Source organism: Crocuta crocuta, unplaced genomic scaffold, assembly GCF_008692635.1.
Source record: "Crocuta crocuta isolate KB4526 unplaced genomic scaffold, BGI_CrCroc_1.0 scaffold108, whole genome shotgun sequence".
Taxonomy (NCBI): domain Eukaryota; kingdom Metazoa; phylum Chordata; class Mammalia; order Carnivora; family Hyaenidae; genus Crocuta; species Crocuta crocuta.
The window spans coordinates 4,708,708-4,721,024 of NW_027532825.1; the positions used below are offsets into that span (position 1 = coordinate 4,708,708).

The following is a 12,317-nucleotide window of genomic DNA, read 5'->3' on the forward strand; positions in this document are numbered from 1 at the left end:
AAACTATGGTTTAACTTATGCTCCGCAGAGGAATACAGGAAGACTCCTCTGTTGAAAAGAAGTCTTTTGGGTGCCTGGGTGGCTCAGTTGTTTAAGCGTCCTGACTCTTGGTTTCAGCTAGGGTCCTGATCTCACAGTTCGTGAATTCAAGGCCCACATAGGCTCCGCCCTGAGAGCTCAGAGCCTACTTGGGATTCTCTCTATCCCTCTCTTTCTCTGTCCCTCCCCTGATTTCTCTCTCTCTCTCTCTCTCTCTCTCTAATAAGTAAAAAATAAAATAAATGGAATGGAATGGAATGGAATCGAACCGAATCGAATCGAATCGAATTGAATCAAATCGAATCGAATCGAAGTCTTTTAGGGCACCTGGGTGGCTCAGTTGTTTAAGTGTCTTGACTCTTGGTTTCAGCTGGGTCATGATCTCACAGTTTGTGAGTTCAAGGCCCACATTGGGCTCTGCCCTAATTGCTCAGAGCTTGCTTGGGATTTTCTCTATCCCTCTCTCTCTGCCCCTCCCCTACCTGCTCTCTCTCTGAGTAAATAAGTAAAATAAATGAAATGGAATTGAATCAACTAGAAAAGAATAGAATAAAAGTCTTTTGGAGCGCCCGGGTGGCTCAGTCAGTTGAGCGTTCGACTTTGATTCAGGTCATGATCTCATAGTTGGTGGGTTCCAAGCCCGAGTCGGGCTCTGTGCTGACAGCTCAGGGCCTGGAGCCTGCTTCGGATTCTGTGTCTCCCTCTTTCTCTATGCCCTTCTCCGCTCATGCTCTGTATCTCTGTCTCAAAATAAATAATAAAAACACTTAAAACAATTTTTTTAAGTATTTTGATGCTACCTTAAACTGGGGCCCCTTAAAATCCATCCATCCAACAGGATTCTACAATTTAGGGTTTAAAACAGATTAAACTCACAAGGGCCAATCACAGAACCAATTACATTTGAAAAACACTCCGAATTCTCTTCCAAATTCAGTCAGATACTGGAAAGCTATGGACTCCAGAGTGACAGTGCCCAGTTCAAGACAGCCTTTGGGATTTGTATTCAAAGCAGGTCGCTGCTTTTTGCAGACTGGAAGGAATCATAAAGGAAGCGTGCCTTGAAAAGACGGACAGGAACAATTCTATCAAGTTATCACCACAAAATACTAATAACATGCCCGTGATCCTTGACCGGTTTTCTCCAGCAACACGGTCCTCATTAGTAATTTCTCCATGAAGGATCCCTCTCATAGGTGACTCTAGAGAGAAACAGAGCTCTTGGAAAGAGCGAGTCAGTGGATGCACGCCACATGGGTCATGGAGGAAGAGACACGCCCCTGTGAGGCCGACCCAGGAAAGCACATTTCTTCCGCGGCCATCGAAAATGTGTTACCTGGCAATATTCTAGACATCTTTGCAAAGCCACCTTATTTTTTTTTTAATTTTTTTTAATGTTTTACTTATTTTTAGGAGAGAGAGAGAGACAGCGTGAGCAGAAGAGGGTCAGAGAGAGAGGGAGTCACAGGCTGAAACAGGCTCCAGGCTCTGAGCTGGCCGTCAGCACAGAGCCCGACGCGGGGCTCGAACCCACGAACCGCGAGATCATGACCTAAGCGAAAGTCGGACGCTTAACCAACTAAGCCACCAAGGCGCCCCTGCAAAGCCACCTTAAATCCCACTTAGAATAACAGAGATGCGTGTGTCTACATAAGTAGACACGTCAACATAAGCCTAAGTTCTATATTATTATGTATTTATATATGGGGTATATGCAAATGTCAGTATTAAGAAATATTAGGGGTGCTTGGGTGGCTCAGTCGGTTAAGTGTTTGACTTTGGCTCAGGTCATGATCTCACGGTTCATGAGTTCGAGCCCCGTGTCAGGCTTTATGCTGATAGCTTCGAGCCTGGAGCCTGCTTTGGATTCTGTGTCTCCCTCTCTCTCTCTGTTCCTCCCCTGCTCATGCTCTCTCTCTCTCAAAAATAAACATTAAAAATTAAAAAAAAAGAAATACACAGATACACATATATATTCCTCATGCTGCAGATGTTCACCCTCATCTAACAAAGGTAAGAACACAGCATTAACAGCAGCAGGATCTGGCAAAGGGTGAGGTGGTTATCAGTGCTGAGTTTCTATCCATTCCTGATTCTAGGAGTTAATGCCATTTAGCCATAAAAATGATTTATGTTATGGTATCAACGACATTCACCCAACATGTTGGGAAATTGAGCGCTTCCCATGGGGGAAAATGAAATCATTGAAACGATCACCTCACAGGATGGTGCTTTATCTTTTGACATTCTCCTTCCTGGGGTTGGTGACTCACAGTGATCAAAAAAGAAAAGAAGCAAAGAAAGAAGAAAAATGAAAAAAAACAACAACCCTAAACTCACAATCTGCACTCATTCTTTTTTTTTTTTTAATTTTTTTTAAATATTTTTATTTATTTCTAGGAGAGAGAGAGAGACAGCGTGAGCAGGGGAGGGTCAGAGAGAGAGGGCGTCACAGACTGAAAAAGGCTCCACGCTCTGAGCTGGCAGTCAGCACAGAGCCCGACGCGGGGCTCGAACCCACGAACCGCGAGATCATGACCTAAGCGAAAGTGGGACGCTTAACCGACTAAGCCACCCAGGCGCCCACAATCTGCACTCATTATAGCTACATGTAGCACTCATGGGACACACTTCCTGTCTTACAATCTCCAGAAGGGAGTTTTGTCTCCATCTCCCATCAGAGGTCAGCACCCTCCCAGGGCGAGCCCCGTGGGACGTACCGCAGCTGATGGAGAAGGTCCCAGTGCAGCAAAGTCCTCAGGACGAGAAGCACTGTGCCTTGTGAGGCCAACTGCACAAAGGTCCAACCCAGGAAGTTCATCTCAAAGGGGCTGACGTAGGAATCGACGCCAAAGCTGTGGGTCAGGTCGTACTTGATCTGGTTGTAACAGAGTTCGATCAGCCCCTGACCCAGGCAGAACTGGGGAAATATGGTGAAAACCCACTTGAGGACATCGTAGATGTTCTGCAAACTCTGTATGGAGAAAGAAAGAGAAAAGAGATCTGAATGAAGGCTTTGAACAACCTCCATTTCTCCCTTGTCGGCCCTGCATTCCAGGTCCTCCTTTGCCCCAGCCGCTCAGCGACACGTGCAGATGGCCACGGAACCAGAGAGAATAATCCTCAAGGCTCAGGCCTGGTGGTTGCGTTGCTAGGGGGTGACATGAGCAGGAGCCCAAGCCCGCTTCCTCCTTCCGAGCTTCCCTCTGGAACGGGCATGTCTGTCCTCAGCCTGTTCCTCAGGTGTCCCCTGGGAGCATGTAACTCGTCTGCTTTGCAGGCTCACGGGTGGGAAGGAATTGTGTCTCATGACACATCATGAAGTCTTGCCCCCCCCTGATTTAGGGGAGACTTCGGTGAAGACTTGTGAGTTGATGCTAGAGTAAGTGTAGACTCGGGGCTGCTGGGACGGAATGCACGTATTTTTCCCGTGAGAGGGGCATGGACTTGGAGGTTAAAGGTTATGGACTGAATGTTTGTGTCCTTCAAGTTCACGGTTCCAGGCCTGATGGTATTAGGATGGACCTTAAGGAAGAGGTTTGGGTTGGATGAGGTCGTGAAAACAGAGCTCCCACGATGGGATCAGTGCCCTTGTAGGAAGAGGAAGAGACACCAGCGTCTCCTGTCTCTGCCCTGCGGGGACACCGCTAGAAGGTGGTCGTCCACAAGCCAGGAAGCAGGTCCTAACCAAGGCAGCTTGGTTCTGCAGGCAGCTTGATCTCCGACGCCCAGCCTCCCCGGCGGTGAGTAGTAAGTATCTGTTGTTCAGGCCACCCGGTCTGTGGCAGGTGTTATAGCACCCCAGGCAGGCCACCTAGGTGACATTCCCAGTCACAGGTGACATGGGAGCTGTCGCTGGGAACACATAAATCACATGTAAAATGCCTTGTCCAAACTTGGCATACAGTAAATGTTAAACATGTGTAGTTGCCGGGGCGCCTAGGTGGCTCAGTTGGTTAAGCGTCTGACTCTTGGTTTCAGCTCAGGTCATGATCTCACAGTTCATGGGTTCGTGCTCGTCATCGTGTTCCGTGCTGACAGTGTGGAGCCTGCTTGGGATTCTGTCTCTCCCTCTCTCTGCCCCTCTTCTGCTTGTGTTGTCTCTCTCAAAATAAATAAGTAAAAACTCTAACATATACATATAGCTGTGTTTCTTAAGTGTTGCTTCAAGGCCAAGGACAAATAAGAGAACAGAAGGAAACATCAAATTGTATATAATCGCCAAGAAAATAAAAAACAATACAGGACAAGCTGTATCCTTGAACAATATACAATTTTTAAATTAAATGTATATAAAAATTCAACATTCCCCATAAAATTTACTATTTTTCTTACTGCCTGGTGTTTTATGAATGTGAGCTTTATTTCATAATGAGGTTAGAATTGTCACAGTGTTAACTGTCATCCACTAGGACTTCCTAGAAACTACCACAGTCTGGCACCTTGAGGGAAGCCACTGCATTTCAGTCTCTCCATAAAGGTACAAAGTCCTGACAGGTAGACCCAGTTACCACTGGGGACACAGGCTCAAGAGGCTGATGGATGTGTTTAAGCCACATTGTGGTAGGATCAGGACTTGACCCTGATCTTTCTAGCCCGACAAATAAAATCTCTCCACCAAGGAACGCAGCCTTTGGAAAAAATTCACTGCAAAGGGGTCTTCTGAGCTGACTTTTAGACACAGAGTAGCTGAGCGTGTAACCCAGGAAGACCACATTTACCGCCTGCCTGACAAAGCTATGGAAATAAAATCAAGAATTGAGGCTCACGTGTTCAAAGTTGCTCTCTGCTTATGGCCAAACTCAACAACTGATACAACAGAGATATTTTATAAGGGTGCAAACCCATCATACCGTGTATGTTAGAATACACAACAGGGGTATGCCGTATCACACGTATTAAAGAGTAGTTTAGAAAATTATCAATTTTGTATTTCATCCCAGACAATGTCCAGTTTTCCCTTACGATGGAAACTGATAGCCAGACTTGTTTAAATGTAGTCTTAAATACTTTGATTTGGGAGCAACAGAAAATCCAATAAAGGGGCAAGAATCGTTTCATTATGGCTGATTGTCTTTTGCATACAGACATGGGAAAGACATGAAAGCTTCATTTCATTTTCCCTTAACTCTCGTCTTGACCACCTACCACTCTTTATAGATTTCAACCAGTCCTAAGGGGGCTTATGAATCCCAGGTTTTATAAAACTGTGCCCGTGAATCAAATAATGTGCCACATGGAAGGATTTTCTCTCACTGGTTAGAATGTAGAAATGGTAGAATATTACAGCTTCTGACTCAGGAACTGGTAACTAAGGAAGCCACATTTAAAAAAAAATTTTTTTTAAGTTTATTTATTTTGAAAGAGACAGAGAGACAGGGAGAGAAGGAGAGAGAGAGAATCACCACATTGTCAGCACAGAGTCCAGCATGGGTCTCCAACTCACCAACTGTGAGATCATGACTTGAGCTGAAGTCAGACACTTGAGCGACTGAGACCACCAGGCACCTCAAGTAATCCACATGTTAACAATGAGGATTGTTATTTAGAGAATAACAATCTATACCTGTCCTATTTAAGATAACTGCACATTGATGAAGTGTGCAAAGAAATAATTTCCTGTAATTCTTGAGTTTCTCCTCTGCTGACCTCTCTCTCCCTGAAACACTGAGATTCTCACCAGTGAGAAAGAAAGATGTTTGAGATTGTGAGTTAGAACTCAAAATACATTTTCTATAGAAATCAGCTCGGGGCGCCTGGGTGGCTCGGTCAGTTAAGAGTCTGACTTCAGCTCAGGTCATGATCTTGCGGTTCGTGGGTTCAAGCCCTGCATTGGGCTCACACTGACAGCTCAGAGCTTGGAGCCTGCTTCCGATTCTGATCTCCCTCTCCCCCACTCACACTCTGTCTTTCTCTCAAAAATAAATAAACATTAAAAAAAGAAGAAGAAACCAAAGGTACCTGGGTGGCTCAGTCAGTTAAGCATCTGACTTTGGCTCAGGTCATGATCCCTCAGTTCGTGAGTTCATGCCCTGCATCAGGCTCTGTGCTCAGCAGAGCCCAGAGCCTACTCTGGATTGTGTGTCTCCCTCTCTCTCTCTCTCTCTGCCCCTCCTTCATTCTCTCTTCCCCTCTCTCTCAAAACTAAAAACCCATTTAAAAATGTAAAAAAAGAGAAATCTGCTTAAAAACTGTAATCGGGTAAAAATTACAGTACCCCAATTAACATCATTATGTGGAGGCACAAAGCTTAATAATACAACCTGGCTCACTGCCTCGTGAGGCTGATCTGAGAACTCAGTCAGCTCTGATTGGCTCTAGAAGAATATATTTATTGCTCGGAGGCTTACAAGTGAATATTTGAAATCACCGCTTTATGACGTTGATTTTCTTAAGTAAATAATATCAAAATACAGCGCAAAGGGAAAGAAAGACTTTAGCACAACAGTGCGATGTCTCTTATTACTTGTTAGCAATCGAACTTGGTCCTCTGTCCCACAAGCAACTCGTTGCCCGTCGACCTATGTCAGCAGTGCCGTTTGTAACTGGACACTGGCCTCTGTGCCGGAATGTCACGGACACAGAGGCTCCCGGCTTGTCTCCTCTCTGGGTCCAGGGGATCTCCCTCCTTTTCCTTTCTTCCTGCGATCCCATCCCCTAGAGCTTCACCCTTCCCACAGCCGGAGCATCTCCAGAGTCTATTTCCTTTCCCCCTCATAGCTCCTGAGGACATCCGCGTGGCCCGAGCCCGTCAGAGGCCCGGCGGGCTGGAGGGGAAAGTCGTGTACCGCTTCCTCTACCTTCCTCCTCTAGCTAAAGCCTGATCGTTGTATTAGTTTTCTACACACAGGCTACCCATTAGTACAGATCAGTGTTAACACCTGACCTGCAAAACTCCCCGAACAGGTCGTTTCCTCCATCGAATGCCTAATGAATGTTTCCGTACTTGGTGCTTCCACCCAACATGGGGCAGAACCAGAAGACAGTGGTGGCCATCCCCGGGACGTCGAGGGTCTCCAAGAGCCCAGGCCCCAACGAGGCAGGCGTCCGTCCCCGACTGGCCAGAGACGGGCCGGCAGCACTGGAGGGGTTGAGCCCTCTTCCAGGCTAACGTCTCAGCCCACCGGCCAATCGCACGCCCGGACGCCTGAGGAATGAGGATCCGAGCAGACAGCAGGGATGAAGAGGACAGAACTGAGTGCAAACTGACATCAGTCCCGGGGCAAGTGCAGGGGAGGCTGAGGCGGGGACACAGCAGACAAGACCCAGGAGAGGAGATGGGCGGCAGGCGTGTGGCCGGGGCACCACCGGATCTAGCCTGATGGAGACGCGTGCCGGGACGGTCCCCAGAAAGCGACTCGCTGATGTGAGCGCCTGCTGGAGAGGGTCGGAGACGCACTGTTGCACCCTCTCCCCAGGGGAACGGAGGCCCTCCTTGGGGCACACTCGGCTAGTGGCTGACTCGGGATGTCGCGGAGCTCTCAGGAAAGGGGGCAGAGCCGCCCCGCTGACCCAGCCGTCCTGTGGTCGCAGAGCGCAGCGAGCCACAGCAGCCGCCCCATGCTGTAGCAAGCACGTGACCGCAGAGAGAGGAGCTCTGACCCCTAGTCCTGAGACACATGGGTGGGACACGGTTCATTCCCTCGTTTGCCCTTCCAAGCAGCCATCAGTAATTCATCAACAAACAGGAAAGCAGCAGAAAACATTCTCGGGCGTCTCCCCTCGATGTTCGCCAGGCCTGAGCGCGGCTCTCCTACCGGCCCAGATGTTTGTGTTTATCAGGGTCCGTCTGTCTTCCCGGAGGTTAAAGACAGTGCGCAACTGGCACATTTTCCTTTCCTTCCAGCTGGAAAAGCAACGGCAGGAGGAAGAGGCAACATGCGCATCTTCGGGGTGCCCTGGGCGGTGAGGCGGGAGCCCACTGACCTGAGCTTTGGAGATGATGGCCAGCAGCCGGGGCATGACGGTCATCAGCAAGGTGCAGAGCCCAAAGATGAAGTTCAGGGACACGTAGGAGATGAACGCTACGTCGGAGCTGGAGAAGATTCTGGACATCAGATACATCCACGGGAGAGTCGCATATCTAAAGAACAAAGGGGAAAACTCATGTATGTTTTCCTGTAACACGTGTTTGTACAAAGATGGAAGCGTAGAATTTGTTGGCCTGGTCGCTTCTCCTCACTTAGTGAACAGAGACACACTTGAAGGCACTGACGACAAATCCCACGGTATCGCCCGAACACAGAGCACACGGGAGGCTCCAGGCAGCACTGGGTATAACGGCAGCAACACGGTACGGTCAACCCCTGGGCCGTGTGTGCACCTGCACCTGGGACTCTGAAACCTGGAGGAAGTCCCCACGTCCCTCGCCCAAAGGGGCGAGCCTGGGTCTTACTTCTTTCCTCCGATCTTCACCAGGAAAGCACAAATGGCTCCTATTTGTTGAAGTGAGAATCAAAAGCCATCAAGAGGGGCGCCTGGGGGGCTCAGTCGGTTAAGCGTCCAACTTCGCCTCAGGTCATGATCTCACAGTTCGTGGGTTCGAGCCCTGTGTCGGACTCTGTGCTGACAGCTCAGAGCCTGGAGCCTGCTTCGGGTTCTGTGTCTCCCTCTGTCTCTCTGCTCCTCTCCTGCTCATACTCTGTCTTTCTCAAAAATAAACACGAAAAAAAATTTTTTTAATTTAAAGAGGCTTCTAGAGCCTAATTTATTTTTTAGTGCAATCTACAGTGGCTGTACCAATCTCTAGGATGTAACATAATTTTAATGATTTTGGCATTTGCTGGGTAGGGGCCTGCTGTTCACACTCATTGTGGAATTTACGGGGTTTTCTGGGAAAGCGGGCCCCTCATCCACACCACGTGAATTTTCTAAGATGTGGAACAGGACCCTGCGGTCCGTCCTCACAACCGTTAACACCAAACAGGCACCAAATATGTTCTCATGGTGCCCACTGTTCACAGACGCTAGATTCTCTTTCTGGCGTTCCTTTCTTCTTTTTGATGCTAATTGTCCCCACTTTCCAGCTTAAATATCACATTTTCCTGGCTAGATCGAGCAGGAAAAAAGAAAACAAGACCATTGTCACTGGATATCTTCTGGGTCTCTTTGAGATGCGCTTATCTGATCCTTAATTTCTTCAGATTCCAAACTCCATGTGATTCCAAGCCCCTTTTAACACCTGCCCGTCCGCAGGTCGCAGTGCGCTCTGGTGTCTAGCCTTCCCGACACTGTGCTCCAGCTCTTCATGCCTCCCTCCTGGGGACAAAGCAGGGCTGGCACCCCTGCCCACCTGTGTGTGAGGGAGACGGGGCACCCACGGGGTGGCTTGGCCCCGACGAAAGAACCCCGTGTAAGTGAGAAGGACCCTACGGCCCCCAGGATGTCGCCCCATGATCCCAGCCAGCCTCCTCGGGGACCTTCTTCCCTGGGGTCCCCAGCCTCAGGCACCGCCTGCTATGTCTGCAGACCCCTGTGGGCCATCTGACCTCTGGATTCTTCACCTGAGCGGCAGCACCCCGGCTAGGCCTGGACATGTGGCCAGGGATCTGTGAGCTCCCGAATTCTCAGGAAAATGCTGTGGGCGCACATGCGGCGACCAGTCCCAGGCCCTCCAAGGTGCCCTTGAGAGAAACGAGCTTCGTGTCCACTCCTCCAAACACGGTTCTCAGGAATTTCTAACCTTTAATTTTGTCTGTTACCTTAAACTCCATGAACTCCGCTTTCCTAAAGCTCAAAAATGAGCTACAGTGGAGTATGTTTAATCCCACCGTCAGGAGCCACGACTACACCATCCATTCAACAAGATCAATACACTGAAATGACTCACACCTTTTCCAGAGGACCAGGACCCCTCATACAGAGTCTTTACATCTGGGAACCCACATTTCCAGTGGAGGATAACAAACAGGCGCTACCATAAGCACTTTCACACCTTATGACCTAACAGCCTCCACATACAAGAATGGTTCTCATTATGACCATGGGGCCAAAACTAATTCAATGGACCCTTTGCCACTTACTATCTGTGAGGTTTGTATGAAGTATCGACTCTTCACAGCACAGAACGGAAGCTCTACACTGAAGAAAACGAGGCTTAGAGGGAGTAATTACTCTTCCCAAGGCCACGGAGTTAGAGAGTGTCTGTCTCTCCGTCTCCCGGCCATCTATCCATCCACACAGTCATCTAACAATGACATATACTTGTTTAGATTCAACTCTGTCCCCTAAATAAATGCTTTGGATCACTGACAAAACTGTGATCTGTGCGAAAATCATTTTACTTGTCATCTTTGGTGGAAATAAAGCAGAACGCTTTGTCTTCAAAAATCATTGGCCTCGAATTATAATAAATTAGCATGTTCCTCATCTTCCCTACACTCAGCAAGTGTGTCTCACATGCTCAGCCTGGATCTGTACGTAGGCCCAACGTATAAGAAGACACACACTTCTACATTCTGGACACCAGGCAGGTATAATTTGAGGAGCCCCCACAACAATCCTGATTAGTGTGAATAAAAATTAATACTCTGGGGCTGCCTGGGGGGCTCAGTCAGTTAGGCGTCCCACTCTTGATTTCGGCTCAGGTCACGATCTCACGGTTCATGGGATCGAGCCCCACGTCTGGCTCTTTCCTGACAGCATGGAGCCTGACTGGGGCTCTCTCCCTCTCCCTGCCCCTCCCCCCCGGCTCCTGCTCTCTCTCTCAAAATAAATAAATACACTTTGAAAAGGAAATGGGAAATCTGTAAAGTGACTTTTCTGCTCTTGCTGTTTCTCCTCTGAGGAAACCGATGGAGGCAGACCCCATGCTTCCAGACCCCACCGTCACGGGAGAGGGAAAATCGTGCCAGACACGAGGATTTGCCGGAGAGCCTCCTCTGAAAGGCCACTTGGGAGCTAACTGGGGTCCGGGTTCCAGCTCTAGATGGATGTCAGAGTGAGAGTAACCCAGAGTCTACTTCCGACCGCCCGAGTCTGGCAGACGGCTGGGGGCCCGGGTGGAAACAGCCCACGCCTCCCCGGCCGGGCCGCCCCCTCCGTGGGGCGAGCATCACCCACTCAGCCCGTCTGCTGTGCGGCCCTGCCAGGGGCACCCTACTTGCTGGAGAAGAGAGAACATCACGAAGCCGACGGCGGGCTGCAAGCCGTCTGGGGGGACTTTCTCTTCCAGGAGACAAACCGTAATTCTGCAGTGGAATCTCTGATCACGCACCCGAAAAGCGCCAGCAGGAGGGCCGTGGCCGCCAGGTTTTCGCGGAACGTGAACGCCGTCAACTGGAAGGCGACGATGACAGTGACACACAGGCACACGGAAACCAAGTAAAAGACCTGGGGGAACAAGAAAAAGGCGGTGGTGTCTCGGCTCAGCTCCTGCCGAAGAGGGTTCCTTCCCCGTGTTGCAGCCGACCCGTCTGTACGGCGGGGTTCACCCCCGGGAGTCACCGTCCGGGCTGGACTGAGTCCCCACTGTGTCCCCGCCCCCCAGGCATATGCTGAAGGCCCAGGACCTCAGAATGGGACTGTACTCGTAGACGTGCCTCGAAAGGGGCAATAATGGTACAGGAGGTCGCTGGAGCAGCCCTGACCTGACATGACTCGTGTGCTTAGAAGAACAGGACACACGGAGGGACAAGCACGTGAAGACATGTGCGCGGGACAGACGCCTCGGGAGGCAGTGGCCAGGCCACGCCTGGGTCTTGGACTTCAGCCTCCAGCACCAGGATGGACAGACCGTCCATTGGGGGCCTGCTGTGACAGCCGCCCTGGAACCCACCACCCCCTCCTCCCTCGGGGCAGGTCCAGGGGTCCTGACACCTTCCAGGACACGTGGCTTCTTCCCACACCTGGACTCGAGGACAGGAAGAGGGAGGCCACCTTACAAACCCCTCCCCCCCCTCCACTGACCAGGACTCCCACACGCCCGCCGCTCTCCTCCTGGGGCCCTTGGCCAAGCCCTTCCTCACGCTGTCCGCAGGGCTGCCTCCTCCCTGCTTCTCAGAGCTCGGTCTCCACGCTGCCTCCCCACGAGTCCTTTACCGCCTCCTGATCTAAGTCACCCTACAAAAAATCTAGTCTCTGGATCTGGTGTGTTCGTTGGTCTGTTTGTTTCCCGATTCCCCTTGTGAGAATCTCCAAGGACTTCTGTGCCTTGGTCGCAGCTTTGTCTCCAGCACTGCGGGCACACCCTGCCCCAGGGAGGGTCTCCAAAAATACCCACTAAACGAGTGACTTAATCCATCTAAGAGGCAGGAGATGATCAGATGAAGATGGAGGAA

The 12,317-nt window shown here is 50.0% G+C and overlaps 1 protein-coding gene across 1 annotated transcript in view; it reads right to left on the minus strand.

The window, feature by feature from the left end:
- ABCA13 (ATP binding cassette subfamily A member 13) overlaps positions 1-12,317 on the minus strand; it is a 329,169-nt gene that overhangs the window by 72,918 nt on the left and 243,934 nt on the right. Inside the window, exons 53-55 of the mRNA XM_077781120.1 lie at positions 11,255-11,370; positions 7,966-8,122; positions 2,760-3,013 (exon numbers count right to left, since the gene is read on the minus strand). Of these exons, the coding sequence (XP_077637246.1) occupies positions 2,760-3,013; positions 7,966-8,122; positions 11,255-11,370 (527 nt within the window). The remainder of the gene's footprint in view (positions 1-2,759; positions 3,014-7,965; positions 8,123-11,254; positions 11,371-12,317) is intronic.